Raw genomic sequence first — 19,268 nt, 5'->3', positions numbered from 1 at the left:
CTTCTACCCGGCTTTGTGTGGACAGCAATGGTGACTTTGGGAAGAGATGAGGTACCGCTGCCTCCAACCCCTCGCTACCTACCTGAGGGATACAGACAAGATCCTCTCCATCTCAATTTTCCGCTTCAGCACTTCTTTCACGAGGCCTTTGTCTGGACCCTGTTTTACCTTTTCTCGTCCAATTAAGTACAAACACTTTGGGGTAAGAAGCAAGTCTCGCTTTACACCCTGTAATGAGAGGTGCTTTCAGAAGGTGGACAGACATGTGCAAAGTACAACTGTCTACACAATGGATGCCTGTTACCAGGAAGAGGGCAGCTGCCTTGGGCAACAAAGCTTCACTACCACTGAGGTGACAATGAGATTTATCATCTAACCCAAGTCCTTTGAAAGTGATGAAAGTGACAGGGGCAGTGTTAATAATTATTTGGTTGACACGTACGAAATTGCTGATATTTGGCTACTCTTCTTGACTTATAAAAATGGCAAATCACATGGTTCTACCTGAGGCATCAGGACAACACGTGGAAATGGGACTGTCCCAGGCAAACCAACACGTACGATGGTGACCCTACCAAGTATCTGCTAGAGCTCATTTCTCAAACAGGGATCACTCAAGTGTCTGTATGTATTTTCTTGGGAGTCCATGAAATCTTTCTTTAGAATTGATATATTTTCATTTCAATGGTAATGCTTAAAAATACAACACAAACATACTTCAGAATATCTGGGAGACTACTTTATATCCAAGCACTGCTAATCCAAGTAGCCATATTTGCATTCAAAGCCTGTACCATATTCAAGTTGCAAGAAATGCTTTGGTTTCAGCAAAACATCATCCTTCTTGTTAAATTCATACTGTTATTTATTTCATCATTTTTGTGACAAAAAAAAAATTCTCTTAATGTGTCCATGAGCTACAGGGGCTTCAGATTTCACTATTAGGGCCACCAATCTATCAGGTAAAACAGTCAAAAGGGAGGAGAAAAGAAATCAGCTGTTTATCCAGTGGCTAATGAATAAAGCCTTAGTCATTCACCCAGGGAAAATGGGCAAGAACACTTGGCAAATATTGCTTGGTGATTACAGAGATATTCTGAATCCTCTGACCCAGCAATTCCGCTCATATCAGGTTACTCTAAAAACATCAGGGAACAGAGGCACAGAGATGCATGTGAAAGGCTACTCATTGCAGTTACGATGGTGGAAAAACAAACACTACCCAGACCCAGTGCCTTCGAGTCGATTCAACAAACACTAAGAAGTGATTAATGAGATATTAGTTTAAAAAAGTAATAAAGCATCTGCTCAATGGAATACTATGCAGCTATGCAAAATAATTTCGATACATTCATTAATACGGAAAGCTCCCTCTGGCATATTAAGAGGGGGAAAAAACAGGCTATAAAACAGCATGAAATGCATGTCTCATTTTGTAAAACTAAATATGTGTAGCTGCATAAAAGTGGCCTGAGGGATATATACAAACGTGACCAGTCATTGCTTCTCAGGGTACTGGCTGTTTTTCTTTTGGCTTACCTGTATTGTCTAAAATTTTCTATAACGAACATGTTCTGCTTTGGTAATAAAAAAAGCAACATGGCGAGTTTTTTTTACAAATAAGGGATCAGTTTGATAACCTCAGAGGCAGGCAGTCTGCACGTACCTTGAACCTCCTGTCGTACTTGGTGACGGTGTCTGCAAAGTCAATCTTCTCCCTCTTGCCCACAAACTGCTGGAGTTCGGGGTGCTCGTCCATCCCAATGTAATCCCCGATGAAGTTCCTATTAATACTGTTTCTCCTTCTCTCCTTCTTGTTCAGCAAGAGATCTGAGGCTGCAATTGCCAAGAGAGTGGAGAGAGGACCAGGATCAGCCCCCAAGAGAAGGAGGAAAATAGGTGGAAATACACATAGAAATGCTAAATGAATGTAAGAGTTGTAACACACCACATTATACGCAAGCTAAGTGAACCCGTAACTTCATCTAGGCACAAACTTACTCTTGAGAGTGGTTAGATGCAAGAAATGAAATGAGTAAAATACCTTCTTCTCTCATTTGGACGTATTTTTTCCTCGCCACGAACTTCCTCCATGATTTCTGAATCACTCGAGCATATCCATCATACTTTCGCTCTCTCATCTCTTCCAGAAGAAAAAGCTGTGAGTGTAGAGAAGACAAATGTGAGCCAATTTACAAGATCTAAACATCACATTAAAAAAAAATTTAGAGACACTCAGTTTAGTCAAAGACATACATGGGCAGCAGCTCTCAGACTCATGACAAAATAATTATCGTGGCATATTTTTTATGATTGCTAAACTTTTCTTATCTATAATTTTTTTTCTCTTAACAAAAAACATAATGGGAAATAGCTGGATTTGAATGTATTCAGTTGGACCTTACTAATGGTTCTGCCCTGCCTTGCTCTGGTCTCTGGGACAATCAAATGAGCAATTCAGCATGTAGTCCCTTATTCTCCACCTTGGTCCAAAAAGGATACCAGGTGGCTAGATCAGATGAGTTGCTAGAGGCTATTACCTGGTGCTGCACATAGTCTCTTAATAGAATTTTCCAGCTGTAGCAGAAGGAGAGCTTGTGCTGCTGTGGAAAGAGGGCTGTCCTACTTTTGGTTCTATCAAAGTATATATTTCCTGCCTCACAGGATTCTCCAAGGAGATAATGGAGCAGAGGATAATACCCACAGTGATGGAGCTGGACTTCAGATGGGCTGAGAAAGGCTTGGCTTCACTAAGAAGGGCTGGGACAGTTCAGGGGCCCCCATCAGACTCTGGCAGGTCTTGAGGTTCAGGACGTTTTAAGAATTAATACTGACTGCTGTACCCAATCAACCAGGCTTTACAATAATTATAATGATAGCCAGTAGCTGTAACGTATCGAGTGTCCACTCTAGATCAGAATCATTCCAGAGACTTTACATACATTATTTCATTCAACCCTCAATAGCTACATGAGCGATATACTTCATTTTTAAAATTTTATTTATTTTATTGTTGTTGAGAACATACACAGCAAATCATACATGAATTCAACAGGGTCTACGTGTACAATTCAGTCACACTGGTCACATTCTTCAAGTTGTGCAACCATTCTCACCCTCCTTTTCTGTTTCTCCCTCATTAGCACAAACTCATTGACCCCTAAGGTTTCTGTCTGATCTCTTGAGTTGCCATTGTCACTTTGATCCCATATAGATAGATCTTAAAAGAGCACGATGCTCAAGGTAGACATTTTTTACCAGTTAAGCTAAACTTTTTCTTCTTTTTTTTTAATTGTAAGAAGACTTCAGGGGATATTTTTGGTTTAAGATTTAAAGATTATCTCAGTGAGCACTCTATTTCTGTTATCTCCATTATACAGACGAGAAAATTGGGACTGAGGCCAAGGGACTAAGGGAGGGTGGGGCAGGAATATGAGCCAAGGTCTCTGAAGCTCTGCCAGGCTCTTCCTCACTTTGACAGACAAGTCTGTAAATCTGCATTTGATCCACTCTTAAAATGGAGGGAAACCTTCCTCATTCACCTAGAAGTGGTACCCATGACTCTCAAATGAATGAATGAATGAATAAATAAATAAATAAATGGGACCAAAAGAAACCCAAATGAAGACGATTAAACAGTCATCGCAAAAATGTCCCTGAAGGGAAAAAGGGAGTTTGGTTCGAAGGCAGCTGGGCCTGATTTGTTTTCTGTTTATTTGTGTCTATGCTGGGAACCTCACCTACCCCTTCTGCCACCCAACTTCTCCCCCTTCTCACAGCCCCTGCTGTGCAGAAACAACGCCCCCCAAACTCTATACACCAAGAGAACGGCCATTTAATTCGCAGCCTCCAGTGCCAGCGTACAGTAGGGATAAGGAGCATATTCTGGCCCCAAAGTGGAATATCTGTGGCTTAACAACTGGACAGGATATTGAAAATCTGAGCCCTTCGGTTGCCTGTCGTAAGAGGACGTCTGGCTGTTTATCTCTTGTACTGGGTTTCTGAGTAAGTCTTTCCCAGAACTATTTTTGGGAGTAACACAGAAAATACACTTGTGACTCATAGAAAGGATGAAGAGGCAACCAGTTCTCAACTTCCTATAGAGTATTTCAAAGGCGAGTTCGGTTTTGGGTTTCTTTCCAAAAGCCCTGGGAATTAAGAGACCAGGGAGGCTTTATGAAAAAGGAAAGGGGAAAAGAAAAGAAAAAACAACCAAACATAGCAAAACACATGTAAAAACAAACAAACAAACAAACAGCCCAAAATAAACTCTTTGGCCTTTGATGTCCAATGTGGGTTCTTAAAGGAAATAGATTATTTTGTACATTCAACGCCTTTACTATAAAAGTTACGGCAAAGTCACAAGGTAGATTTCAAAAAAAAAAAAAAACCACAATTTTTGTAAAAGTATTTGCATGTCAGTGCCAGATGTGGGTGGGTGGGTGCAGGGGGAGGTGTGGTAGCTGCGATTGTGGGGTGCATGTCTGGGTGTGTGTACAAAGACGGGGAAAGAGAGTCAAGAAGTGATGTCAAGAAAGCAATTAGGAGGAAACCAAGGAAAAATAAAAAAAACAAAAAATAAACATTAACTTTGGAAATACAATTCCAAAGCTCAACTAAATCATATATATATATATATATATATATACACATATACTGAAAATATTGAGGTTGTTGTAATTATCTGTGACAACCTAGCAAGTTCAAAATAAAACTGGGCCTAGAACAGCAGAGGGGAGCTCTGCACTGTCCTGACAAAGCACTCCGCCCCGTTTCAGGAAGAACTGGAACTGTGCTGTGGGTCCATTAATGATGCATGACACATCTTCATTTTATATTTGGAAATGAAATTGCTGTGAAGCTGCAAATAACTCAAAATGGAAAATGCTACCGCAAACTTCTTATAAATGAGTTCTATTGATGAGTGCCACTTATTCATTTAATAATTTTGATGGTTCATAAAGCCGGTTCCATAGATTATCATCTCTGAGTCTTGGGTAGGTCCTATGAGGTGGGCAGAGCGGCAGCAGCAGCCCATCTTACGCAGAAAAAAATTAACTGAGAGATCAGGATTTGCCCGAGGTCACGAGTTTCCATTATCACCAATCCATCAAGTTCTAAGACTATTTCCCTTCGTCTGAGGACTCATTTTGCCAAGTTCACACTGACTCTTCAAATCTTGTGATTGTTATGGGAACCTCAAGAAATGATGATGCTGAACATGGTTAGTTTCAGCAATTTCTCTGACTTAAAAAGTAATGTCTTCATTCTACAGCCCCAGAGCTAACTGGACAAGAGACTTGAGGGGCTGTGTTGGATTCCTGCTCAAATGGAGAACCTCGTATGGCCCATCATGACCACACCCTCACCAGAAAAGATAAAGAAGTTTCTCTAAATTAATCCCTCGAGGTCTAGTAAATTGGGTAGTTGTAAGCCATGTATGTTTGTCTAAATTATATTCTATAAACTCAAAGATTTTTCCTTCTTCCTAACCTGTATCTTCAAGCTCTTCATAGACAGGACAAACTCTTCCCCTCATTTAAGATCACAGATATAACCATTCTTTAGCAATTCTATCCCCCCACCCCAAAAGCCCTTTCCATGCTCCTGCATGATCTTCAAAGCACAATCCTGGGAATTCCCACCACTGGGCTCTGCTCGGCCTTCCAGGTAGAAACCTGGGCCTGTGTGTAATTAATCTCTTTGGTATCACCCAGATCAGGGTGTGGGTGTGCACAAGCCTCCTCTGTGGGACAAAGAACTCCATTCTTGGCTTAGAAACATAATTTGTTTATTCATGCTTTTCTTTAATAAGTAACTGTTGGGTACCTCTTATGAGCCAGTCTCTGTACTAGGCTCTGGGCATACAAAACAGACAAGAGTCCTTGCTCTCATGAGATTACTGCCTAGAAGAGTAGAGACAATAAGTAAGAAAAGAAACCATTATATGGTGACATCTATTTATAAATGCTAAGTGCTGTGAAGGAGTCTCTGGGTGTTATAAAGTTAACTGCACTAGGCTGCTAACCAAAAGGCCGGAGTTTCGAGTACACAGACGTGCACTGGAAGAAAGGCCTGTTGACCTACTTCCAAAAAATCAGCCATTGAAAACCCTGTGGAGCACAATTTTTACTCTGATACATGAGGTTGCCGTGAGTCTGAATCAACTGGAAAGCGACAGGTTTAAGTGCTATGAAGGAGACGAATGGGTTGGTGATAGGGTGACAAACTATCAGATGGAGGGGTACCTTTTTTTGAAGAGATGACATTTAAGACATGAAGGAAGGATGAGAAAAAACAGTAGCCACATAGTGAGGAGGGGCTGGCGGAAGGGCAGCAGGGAACCGGTGGCATGTGCATGGGTCCTGAAGGAGTGAGGGGAGGGGGCAGCGGTGCAGACACACTCACAGACTCGGGGGCTTTGATGAACACTTTACTTCTCCCCAGCTGGAACTGGTCGCTGTCCATGTTGACGGACTGCAGCAGGTGGAGAACACCTTGCTTCTCGTCCCCTCTCCATGATGGCCAGGTGGCTTTGGTCAGAATGGCGTATCTGTGAGAACAAGTGAGGAGAGAAGGCTCAGACTCAGGTGGACCACCTGGTGGGCAACAGAAGCTTTGTGCCAAAGGCACCAGTGCCGACGGGATATGGGTGATACATCTACCACTGTTCAAAGGCTTACTTAGGGATGTACCTCAATGACTGGAAAATTCCTCTGGATCTGGGATGCCCATTACAGAGCTGCCTCCTACTCTGACCGTTACCATGTTAACGCCCTTGTGAAAATCTGCCTTCCTTTCTACCACTGTTTAAAAATAGCATTGCTGAAGGTCACCAACGACACTCCTCAGACAAAATCAAATGGTCTTTTCTCCATACTAATTTCCCCCAGTTTCTTCAGAGCACATAGCAATTAATATGAAAGAGTTTTACAAAGCAGTTGTTTTTGAAATCCTGTCCACCTTGAGTCTACAGGCCCACCGTGATCTGGTCTCTGGCTATTCTTCAACCTCATCTCCTCTGTTCTCCTGTTGGCTCTCTATGTCTCTGGGAGGCTGGCTTGTTCTTTGTGCACACTAAAATAGTTTCTCCCTCTGAGCCTTCCCCACACTGTTCTTTCCACCAGGTGTACTGTTCTCCAGACACTTCCCTTGGCTGGCTTGTACTCAGGCTTCAAGCCTCACCTTCAGGGACACTTCCAGAGGTCTCAGAAGATCACCCAGTCACAAATTGCACCCCACATCCTGCTATTCTCAAGCAAATACTATTTTTCCCTCACATCATGTATCATGATTTGTAATTATATTCATATTTGTGTCAATTTAGTTGATTTATGCCTTGTTAGTGAAGATGAAAGCTCCATGGGAGAGCGCCATGTCTGTGTGGTTCATAGCTGTATATCCAGCATCTAAACAATGCCTGGCACACAGCATAATAACTAACATTAAAAGTTAACATTTATGGGGTGCTCTGTCTGCTGTAGGTCCTGTTCTTGGTGCTTTAGATGTATCATCTCATTGTATTTTTACAGCGACCCGAGGAGGGTGGTCTTCCCATTTTGCAGAACAGGAAACAGAGGCAAATAGAAACTTGCTCAAGGCTACTTAGCTAGTGTCAGAGCTGGGATTTGAACCCCAATCTGTCTCTTTAATCACTGTAGCACATATAAGTCACGGATTGGCTTATATGTCAATACTTCTTTTAAAGGTGATAAAGTTAACTATGTTAGAAAGTTTATACTGAGAGGCTGACATAATAGAGCAAAGAGAAGCACATTTCAAGATGTCAAATACAACAGGTATCAAAGACTTTATTTGGAAGGAAGGAAAAAGGAGGGAGGAAGGGAGGGAGGGACGGTGGGAGGAAGGGAGGAAGGGAGGAAGGAGGGAAGGAGGGAGGGAGGGAGGGAGGGAGGGAGGGAGGGAGGAAGGAAGGAAGGAAGGAAGGAAGGAAGGGAGGAAGGAAGGAAGGAGACATTAGAAGAGGATTATGTGGGTGTGAAGCCTGTGTGCAGACACATCTGAGGCACAGGCAATGGGCCCCTGGGCCTTGAGAAAAGCCAGGGTCCTCCTTGCTTCCCAAGAGCTACTATCAGGATTAGACTGGCTTCCGGCAGCCCAGCACGTTCGAGGAGAAGGAAAGCTTGAGAAGACTGGTTTCAGGCAGTATTCATGGTTCCTTCACAAGACAGAATCAGATTTACCTACAGTGCCAATGTTCTCCCACTAAATATACCAGTTCATGCCGTCCTTCTCCAGGACAGTGGAGAGATCAGGCTCCACAAGGCAGTGGGACTGCTGCCTAATTGGTGCCCCGGACAACTATGGAGAGATGGTAATAGCTACCCTTCTTTCATCAGACATTTTCAGTTTAAGTCCCAAATATGCCAATGTTCCACCTCAAGGTCTTGGGGCTGCTATTCTCTTTGCCTGGATGAGCTTCCCTGCCCTTAGATTGGCTGGCTCCTGGTTATCTCTCAAATATTTCCTCCTGAGAGGAAATGTAGCCAAGCTCTCAGTGACCTCCAGCCACTGGCTCTTAGGGTTAAGGATGTTTCCGACCCTCAAGGACACACAAACCCTGGCAGCCAGCAGGACACCTTCTACCACCCCAAGCTTTCCTGGGCTTCCGAGCCTTTCTCTATCTTGTCTCTGGCATGGAATACCTTTCCTGAGAGGACCCCTTTTCCACCCCCACACTCTGAGGAGCCAGGTCGAGGGAAGAATGCTTGTGAGGAAGTGTAAACAAGAGAAACTTTGCAAATCTCTCTTTTAATTTATATTATAAATTTCTTCCTATGGATCAGAATCTACATTTGGACCTACTTCTTCCAATCACAGTAAGAGTATATGTTCCCCAGCTCAAAGAGGTGTTTTCTCAAGAATTTAAAGGTATGTTCCCAAGCTGAAACCCAACATGGCTGCCTTATCTAACAGCTTTCTAAGACTTTCTAAAAGCATGAAGGTCATACCGAGAAGGTGGTGAGAAAAGATTCATCCATCTACTGCTTAAAGCAGTGCCGGATTTACTTCAAGAGAGCATGGCCCGCTGGCAGAAGAATTGAAGTGCCTTTTAATTTTTGCTCTCCAATACTCAGTCATAAGGGATGGTTTTGATTAATATGAAGGATTTTCACACAGAAAATGGACGTGCAAAAAAAGCCCTTGTTTCCCATTTTCTAAGCCACCATTACACTCGAGGTAGTGCCTGCTTCATGGCTGTTTAGACCTTTGGATTTCCATTCCAGGGGTGGAGGTATAATGCATGCACATGTGGATAGTTGTGCTGGGTGTTAATATATCCCTTTTCTTCAGGCTTCTACTCTCTAACTCTCACTTAGCAGCCTTTCTGTAGATACCTAGAAAGCCTCTGAGCCATGGAGAGAATGAAGGCATGAGACAGTTCAATTACTTGTAGGGGATCAAGCGATGAAACAGTCAATGGCAGACTCTGGATGAATTCCGCATGACCAGGATCCCAGGCTCACACACCTTACAGAAAACATCACGTTCTCAGGTGAATTATCTGCCTGTTGATGTGGCTGGCCTTCAAGTCTTTTTGAGTAAACTGCTTCAATACCAGTTTTGAAATATAATGTGGAAGATTGAAAATGGTTGATTAAATAATAAACTTACTTCCAAACTTTATTTTTGTTTATTACCCTCCCAGTGTGTTGAGACAAAAGAAGTATGACAGTAACAAAAAGTTTGGTTTTAATAAGACAGGTTCATTCATCTCCTCTGGAAGGAATAGCCCACAGCAGGGGAGCTAAGGGAGAAGGCATCCAAGGGTAGAATTATTTCTATGGAAGCCACTCAATATAAGGGACAGAACAGAAATTCACTAAATCCCCACTTGGTGGAAGGCACCCTGCTTGGTGCTACTTGCTGGCATGGCACCAAGAGAGGTCTGCAGAGCATGCCCAGTGAGGTCATGCCATAGCTCAGTTAAGGAGCTGCGAATAAGTAGCACAGCCTTCTCAGGGTGCCTTGGGCAAGGCAGGCACAGAGCCTTCCCCCAGGAGCACAGGGCCGTCCTGTTGTCCCCGGTGCTGTGCAGTTCACAGCACTGCTTATGGAAATCAGATTTCTTTCCTTCCTTCTTTTCTTTCCTTACCTCTCTTTTTCCTTTCTTCCTCCCCCCTCCTTCTTTTTCTTTTTTTAAATAAAGTCGTAGGAATGAGTTCTTTCATAATTAGCTTCAAAAAAAAAAATCAAGATTAGACAAAAAATGTCTGATCAGTTTTTAACAGTAATGCCTAAAGAGAGTTTTCAAATACCAAATAGAGAGTTTTCAAGTTCAGGAAAAATATCAAAGAAGGATACGATTATAAACATTTTAGGACTGCTGACTGCAGGTTCTGAACTAGGGAAAGACAGAGGGAATACTTTCATTTGCTATTTTCTGTTTGTAATTTTTTTACTTAATTAAAAAAGAATATTTCCATAGAAATGCAGTTTTGCAGAAACTTTCGTGATTATCTAAGCCAGTGGTTCTCAACTGACTTTGTCTACCAGGGGACATCCTGCAATGTCTGGATACATTTTTGGTTGTCAAAACTGGGAAGGTGCTACTGGTATCTAGTAGGCAGAGACCAGGGATGCTGCTAAGCATCCTACAAGGCACAGGATAACTCCCCACAAGAAACAGTTAATTCTCCAGCCCAAAATGTTAACAGTTGAGGTTGAGAAACCCAAAGCCTTCTCTAAGCTAGTATTACTGACCCATTTAAGGAAGAGCTAGGTCCTTTGTAATTCACCTGTCTGCTGGTCATCAGCAAATGCACGCTGCCACAGTGACGCAAGGGCTCTGGCACCCTTTCTTTCATACACCTTGCTCACACTATTGGTATAGTGGGCCCTTTCGTTCCCAGGGCGGTGTGGGTCAGGTTGATTCCTGGTCCAACCAGCCTCCAAAATTATCAGGAATCCTGACTACATGGAGATGGAGTCAGTGACATTTGAGTGTAGGGAAATAACCCTGCTGCCCCCCTTTTTAAGTAGCCCTGGTGGTTCAGTAGGTAAGTGCTTGGCTGCTAACGGAAAGGTCGGCAGTTCTAACCACCAACAGCTCAGCAGGAGAAATGAACTCATCTGTTTCTCGAAAGATTTCAGCCTAGAAAACCCTCCAGGGCAGTTCTACTCTGTCCTGTAGGGTCGGGGAATTGACTCGGTGGTACACAACGATGACCTTCCACGTCGATGACCACTGGGTCAGCTGTCCCAGTCTCAAGACACAAGAAAACACAGCGACCCCAAAGAGGAAACTGTCTTCTTAGAAGTGCTTGGCTTCAAAGAATTAAGTTTCCTGAGAGTCCGCCAGTTCTTTCTTACATAAAACTTTAGTTTTTTTATTGTTGTAAAAATATATACAGCACAACACTTGCCCTTTCAACATTTTTCTGGTGTACCATTTAGTGATATCAATTAATCATGTTACACAACCACCACCCATAACTGCTGCCAAATTTCCCTCTGCCATAAACAGACACTAAGGAAAAACTCACCGTTCCCTATATCATACACAAGGAAGACATAATTATTTTCTGATTGAAATACAAAATACAGTTTTCTTCTTTCCTGAAATGAATTTAAACAGATGTAGAAAATACAGTGGAACTCCACTAATCTAGAATCATATAATATTTTAGGACACTACACTGTATTCTTTTAAAAAATAGATAACAAAATCAGAGCAATTAAAGTGTGTAAAAACAAACAAACCAAAAAAACCTGTTGCCATCGAGTTGATTCCAACTTATACTGGCTCTACAGGACAGAGTAGAACTGCCCCATACGGTTTTCAATGAGCAGTTTGTGGATTCATACTTGGTGGATACAAACCGCCAACGTTTTGGTTAGCAGCTGTAGCTCTAGACCACCGTGTAGGGCCAGCAAAATACACTTTAAATACTTTAAGCTTGTTTTCTTAAGTAGGCTAAATATTTCCTGAAATAGTCTTCATACTATGAATTTGCTCAGTCAAGTTAATCCTCAGCCTTGCCTGCATCGCAGTCATAAATTCCTCACTTTACGTGTTACACTAAATGGCCAGCTTGCCAGATACTTCTAGACAGTGATTTATTCCACAGTAAACGATGGAAAAGGAATCCATTACAACTCAATAATGAAAAGATAAATCATGCAATTGAAAAATGGGCAAAGAACTTGGACAGACAGTTCTCCAAAGAAGATAACCAAATGGCCAATAAGCACATGAAAAGATGTTCGACATCATTAGTCACTAGGGAAATACCTATGAAAATCCCACTAAGATGCCACTTTACACCCACCACGATGCCTAGAATCAAAAAGTCAGACATTGTCAGGTGCTGACAAGGAAATGGAGAAACTGGAACATCAAGCATTGCTTCTGGGAATGTCAAACTTGCAACTGCTGTGCAAACAGCCTGGCAGCTCCTCAAAAAGGATATACACCCCCACCAGCAATTCCATTCCTAGATCAAAAAGAAATGGAAACATGTCCACATAAAAACTTGTATGTGAACGTTCATAGTCGCATTAGTCGTGATAGCCCAAAAATGGAAACAACCCAAAAGTCTATCAGCTAATGAATGGGTAAATAAAATGTGGCACATCTATAGGATGGAATATTGTTTTACAATAAAAAAGAATGAAGGGTTGATACCTGCTACCACATGGATGAACCTTAAAAAATGATGCTAATGAAAGAAGCCTGTCACAGAGGACCACATATTGTAGGGTTCCATTTACATGAGATGTCCAGAACAGACAAATCTATAGAGACAGAGATTAGAATAGTGATTGCCCAGGACTGGGGAGGGGGGATTCAAGAGGGCGGATGGTGTGTGATGGCTAAGGGCAGCAGGGTTTATTTTGGGGGTGATGAAAATACTTTAAAATTGATTGTGGTAACAGATGCGCAACTATGTGAATACATTAAAAGCCACTGAATTTTATACTTTAAGTGTACGAATTGCATGGTAAGTGACTTATACCTCAACAAAGTTCTTTAAAAAAAAAAAAAAGGTGTCCAGAGTTACCAGCCATTACCTCTGTAGGAATTTTTGAAAGATGCGCCGATAAGCGTAACCAGCTCTTCTCACGCGAATGTTTTCTTTCAGACCCAGGTATTCTACTTGATGCTTTACCCTATAAAGGGGAAAATGGAGCCAGGTCATTACTTGGTAATCATCCCACCCCTCGTCTTTCTCAGCCTCCAGTTCTGAGCTATAGGGAAACATATTGAGAAAGCTACAACTCATAGTGTTCAGAGACTGCACCAACCTCTAAGATTACAAATGTTTATTTGATATTTATATAAGTAAATTATGTTATTATGAAATACAGCAGTTATATAAAAAGAGCATTACATATCTATTTTAAGGAATAATAATAGAACAAAAACCCATTCACTCATTACCCAGGTTATGAACAAAAATACTGGTATTTTAAAAGAGGAAAGAACTTTTAACTTTAAGGACACTGGATTTGTTTTTGTTATCGAGCTTTGAATTTAATATCGACTCTAGACCTAATGGAAAGAGGAGAGGTGGGAAGAGGAGGGGTTGGGAAGAGGATAGGTGTAGAGAGGACGGGGTGGAGAGAAAGGAAAATCAAATCCGAAGAGGGGCTGCAGCCTTGCCTGTCATGGAAGGATGAGGTCACACAATGAGGAATGTTTAAAAAAAAAAATCTGATCTATCTCCCTAGAGTTAACATTCACAAATATATACATATTCCTTCAAGATAACTAACATTTGTTGTTGTTGTTGTTAACTGCTATCAAATCAGCCCCCATTCATGACAACCCCATGCACAATGTCATGAAATGCTGCCCAGTCCTGTGCCATCCCCATGATTGGTTGTGGATTGGACCACGGTGATCCATTCGGTTTTCACTGGCTGATTTTCAGATGTAGATCGCCAGGCCTTTCTTCCTAGTCTGTCTTAGTCTGGAAAGTTCACTGAAACCTGTTCAGCATCCTAGCAATACAAAAGCCTCCACTGACAAATGCGTGGTGGTTGGGCATGAAGTACATTGGCTGGGAATCGAATCCAGGTCTCCCACAAAGAAGTTGAGAATTCTACCACTGAACCATCACTGCCTCCAACTAACATTTAAAAAGCTTTAATATGAAAGAATTAATATTCGATATCCACATTTGCCTAGATAAGTCAGAGAGAGAAGACAACAACTACATTTTATTTCAAATGTTTGGTTAACTAAAAGTGTAGAAATTGTGATTCAGGAAAGTAATTAATTTTTCTTCTCTCTCAAATCCAAAACTCACCACTGGTCTGTTCTCTAGTAAGGAAATACATACGAGGTCGCCCATGTCACATATTTGCTCATTTTAATGCACTTTTCCTGAATATTGGCCTCACTCCAAACTTTTGAAGCAGAGAATGCATCACACATCAATTTAAGTAGAAACATTCCTTTCCTGTGAATCACATAGGAAAAAATCTTCCTCATGGTAAATCATTTTTCATTCATTGTAACTTCCATAGTCAGGAAATTTTCTTAAGGACATTTTCTTAAGCACGGCAATCAGTTTAGGAAATCCTGTATTATTTAAAATTTCACATCATGAAGGGATCTGAGTTGATCTTTGCATATTCCTGGAGTGCCGCCACCTCTTCTATAGGCATCAGCAAGGTCGATACTACTCCGTTTTGTCCCTTGGCTAGGCCATCTCTCCTCTCCAGAGGAGTCCTCTTGAGGACTACCCTCATAATGGACTACAACTACCACAGCCACCACTAGGCTGAGTGCTGCACAACTAGATGGTGCCTGGCTACCACCACTGACTGCTCTGATGGGGATCACAATAGAGGGTCCCAGGTGGAGCTGGAGAAAAATGTAGAACAAAATTCTAACCACCGCCCCCCCCCCCCCCCACTCCACACACACAAAGACCAGACTTACTGGCCTGACAGACTGGAGAAATCCTGAGAGTATGGCCCCCAAATACCTCTTAGCTCAGTAATGAAGTCACTCCTGAGGTTCACCCTTCAGCCACAGATTAGACAGGCCCATAAAACAAAACTAGACAAAAGCGGCACACCAGCCCAGGGACAAGGACTAGAAGGCAGGAGGGGACAGGAAAGCTAGTAATAGGGAGCCCGAGGTCAAGAAGAGACAGTGCTGACATGTCATGAGGTTGGCAACCAATGTCACAAAAAAATGTCTATTAATTGTTTAATAAGAAACTAGTTTGCTCTGTAAACCTTCATCTAAAGTACAAGAAAAAAAAAAGATTACTTAGCCGTTAACTCAAGTAGGTCAAGACCTGAGACTCTGCTGGGACAGCAATTCACAATCCAGGGCAAGCAACATTGCCAGAAGCCAAACAAAAACACATTTGCAACAGGAAAAGAAAAAAACCACACCCCATAAACTTGTGGAATAAGTAACCCTGTCCACTAAGAACTTAAATAGACTGTGTAATCCCTGTCAACCAAGCACACTGGCCTTTCTAAGACACTGAGACACCAACCAGAACTTAACTTTCATGAAGGAAACTATCCATCACGCAACCAACCTGAATGAGTGATTGAGGATATTAGATTGAAAATATAAATCAACGCTTGACCAATTAATACCTTGGGCTTCCTACAACCAGTTTGCATGGGAATTCTAATGTCATGAAGTTCCTGTGGCAATTCAAGTGAAGGATGTAATAAAAAAAAATTAAAAAAGGGAAAGCAACACTTGGGAAAATTATATGAGGATTTATTGAATAAAATGAACTACTGTCATAATTTCTCCATTTTTTTTTTTTTTTCTGATAGCCAATTAATCAGTTTGGGTTTTATGAGAAGGTGGCAAGGATTGAGGACCTTCCATAGCTACTGCAAAATGTCTGTATTAAGAGACTTTAAGCAAAGCAACATACTAGGGAGAGAAAAGGGTATGCTGGGGTGGGAGGTATTGCATTTGTAGGACAAGTGAGATGTTTTCATTTAAGATACGCTTGCTGGGCAGGGCTGGGGCAGGAACTAAGGATGGAGTTTGAAGTAGTTGGGGAGGGTGGTAGTTTGAAGTAGTTGGGGAGGGTGGGCTAAGGTACCCCTTGGTAATATGTCTGGTTCCAAGACTCCTGTAATGTATTTATTTATGGGGTTGTCCATGACATCCCCCTTCCGCTGTGTGTGCATGTGTTTTTAGGTACCCAAGTGTATGAGATGTGTATGCATGAGGGTGTGAGTGTAGAATGACATAGAGACAGATAGATGCAGACTGACAGACATGGGGGAACAGCCCTGGAAGCATTCATTCTGTCAGACTGAGGTACTGTTCCTGATCTCCTCCAAGCTGGGACTTTGTCATTAGCTCTTATCATTTGTACTGCAAAATCCTTCCTACAGGCTGATGGGAAATTCTCTCCCTCCATAGAGAAAGAAAATTTGTTCCCCAGGTATGGAATCTTCAGAGTCATTTTATAAGACCAATAGGTCCTTGGCAGTAGGGGGCCTTTCCTTTTATCTTTACCCCCTGACCCTAGCACAGCCCTTAGAGTAATTGATAAACATGCATGGATAGATAGATGGATGAAAACACTGGGTGGCAGCTCAGAGTACCATAAAGTTGTTTAAGGGTATTTTCTCTTATAGGTGCACTGCAGCTAATAAATGAAGAAATACAATTAAAACACCATGATTTTGCAGCCCATAATGAATTAATGGATGTAGGCATTGGTCATCGATGGCTGCTAATATCACAAAGATAGGAACCAAACATCATGTGTCCCCAGTGGCAGAACATGCCACCTATGAGGTATTCTGGCAAAAAGAAGAAAAAAAAAAATTTAAACCTGAACCTGATCAAGCCTCTAAATCTAGGAACCAATTTAGAGTAAATACAGGGGACAGAGGAACATAGCAATGACACCAAAGGGATACAGATTATAACATCCAGACAGAGAGAAACCCTACAGAATAAATAACCCAGTTTCTTTAACAATAAATTGTTAGAAGAAAAAAAAGAGAGCAATTCCCATTTATGGACCTTTTTTGAATATCGATTCAAGCAAGCTGTAAAAAAAAAAGGAAATATATGATAATCAGAAAAATTGGAACACTGAATCCATATATGATAACAAAAATCAGTATCATTTTTAGGTGTGGTAATGGAATTGTGGTTATGTTCATACAGATATCTTATCATACCAAAATACTTACAGGTGAAAGGATATGACGTCTGGGATTTGTGTCAAAATAAATGGAGAGAAAGGAGGGAATGGGTGGGGATAGAGTTGGTAATTAACGAACTTGGGTGATAGGTACATGGGGATTCATAATAGTCTATTTTTATGTATGTTTTAAATTTTCTATAATATAAAGTAAAAAAAAAAAAAAAAAAGGATGCTTCTTTGGGGATCCTATTCTAGACTGACCCTCTCAGCTTACTGAGGACTAGGGAGATTAAGTATCATACTCAAACTAGTTAGTGATGAAGCCAGCACGAGGATCCGTGGTTCTCAAAGTGTGGTGCTTGGGCTAGCAGCACCAGTAGCAGCACCTGGGAGCTTTTTGAAAATGCAAATTCTTGCGCACAGCCCCAGGCCTACTGCATCAGAAGCTCTGGGGAAGGGGGACCCACGGATCTGGGTTAACCAAGCCCTCCAGGGGATTCTGATGCATTCTCAAGTTTGAGAACCAGTGTAAGAGGGCAAAGAAGAACATTCTGCTACCTACAGGTAGGAAGATATCACAGTGCTGGTTCCCTCTTGGCCAAAAAGGAGAAACTGAGCTACTACACATTTCAGAAAAACAAAGGACAAACTAAGTACATCCAGGAGAATGGTCAAGATGGAGGATGGTTGGACTCTAGTCCCAAGAAGAAGTGCTGAAGGAACTGAGAGTGATTAGCCCTTAGGAGAGAAGATGCAAGGGAAACAGGATGGCCACCTTGACTTTCTGAACTATCATACGAGCTGTCAAGTAGAACAGTAATGAGCATAATTTTCATGGCAGATTCAGACCCAGGACCAGGATAAAACTGCCTTGGAGAAAGACTGTGAGAGCCTTGTAGAAGTAAAAACCATCCAAAGATGGACTGGTCACCTTAGGAGGCATGAGTTCTTCATGGGAGCCTGAATATCATTACTGGAGAATGTTGTAGAAAGATCTTAGATAATGTAAAATTGAAAAATCTCAACAATTAAATAGAAGACTTAGGAATACGCATCTACAGATGAGATTATTCAAAAAAATTGGGGACTGACAAAATGGAAGGGTCCTACATCTAAGCTGCAAGATCTCTTAAGACAAGAAAGTAGACTTAGACCATGAAGTACCTTGAAGTATTCACATATAAAGAGCTTTCAGACAGTGAATATTTGAGCTGAACGTTCTCCTTCCTACTCATCTTTTCCCTCCTGTAAAGAATCAAGTATTATCTGTCTACCATGGTCTAGGAAGAATCTTCCTGGTAGGATGGGCGATGGGCCTACAAATGTCCCTCAGGGAGGTAATCAGCCCGTTGCCGTTGTCAACTCTGACTCATAGCGACCCTATAGGACGGAGGAGAACTGCCCCGCAGAGTTTCCTAGGCTGTAATCTTTACAGAAGCAGATCACCCCATCTTTCTTCTGTGTAGTGGTTTGTGGGTTCGAACCACTGATCTTTTGGTGAGCAGCTAAGTACTTAACCAATGTACCACCAGGACTCCTTGAGGAAGTAATTATAGCTATGAATTTTACTCCTGGTCCTCCCATTGAAGTTTAATCTTAAGTTGCTTGATCCCTAAAAGAGTCTGTTTTTCTTTCTCTAAAAGAGAAAAGAGATAGCAATTCTGTATGCTCACATCTGGGGACATGACTATGCCAGGGTCCTCTCTGTGCTCAGGGCTACCTAGCCCCAAGTTCTCTCACCAGCCCTCCTCCCATGTTCCTATGGATGGTGAGATCAGGAGTGTTTGTCTGGATCCCCCAGCCAGGAGCAAAATCTACATTCTCTAGTCATCATCTTAATATTTGTCTTACTCAATACCCCTATTTCATCCTGCACAGGCCAAGCCCCTAATAACATGGATTTATTTTATACATTCCCCCTGAGACACTTGTTAGAGATACAGAACCATGGCCCAATCTCTTGCACCTTCCACATTCCCAAAGATGTACAACAGTGTCCCAGGCTTGCCCAGAAGTCAAGGAGGGAAAGGCTCACTGAACCCTTGTGTCCCACATCTTTCCTTTGGCCTCTTCCCTCCCATATACAGTCATTCTGCTCTTCTGTACGCTCTTTAATGGCCACTATAGAACCTACAGCAAGTCCCC

The 19,268-nt window shown here is 41.9% G+C and overlaps 1 protein-coding gene across 2 annotated transcripts in view; it reads right to left on the bottom strand.

Moving 5' to 3' along the window:
- The window catches only part of MYO1E (myosin IE), a 211,818-nt gene that overhangs the window by 40,465 nt on the left and 152,085 nt on the right, over window positions 1–19,268 (bottom strand). For both annotated transcript variants that reach the window (XR_010317438.1, XM_023558297.2), the window contains exons 18-22: window positions 13,036–13,134; window positions 6,409–6,553; window positions 2,045–2,159; window positions 1,667–1,836; window positions 83–228 (exon numbers count right to left, since the gene is read on the bottom strand). Coding sequence is in view for 1 of the 2 variants with exons in the window: in XM_023558297.2 (XP_023414065.1) it covers window positions 83–228; window positions 1,667–1,836; window positions 2,045–2,159; window positions 6,409–6,553; window positions 13,036–13,134 (675 nt within the window). In the remaining variant the exon portion in view is untranslated. The remainder of the gene's footprint in view (window positions 1–82; window positions 229–1,666; window positions 1,837–2,044; window positions 2,160–6,408; window positions 6,554–13,035; window positions 13,135–19,268) is intronic.

This window comes from Loxodonta africana, chromosome 13, assembly GCF_030014295.1.
Source record: "Loxodonta africana isolate mLoxAfr1 chromosome 13, mLoxAfr1.hap2, whole genome shotgun sequence".
Classification (NCBI taxonomy): Eukaryota; Metazoa; Chordata; class Mammalia; order Proboscidea; family Elephantidae; genus Loxodonta; species Loxodonta africana.
Note: the sequence above shows the minus strand (reverse complement) of the source record. Positions and strands in the feature narration are given on the sequence as shown.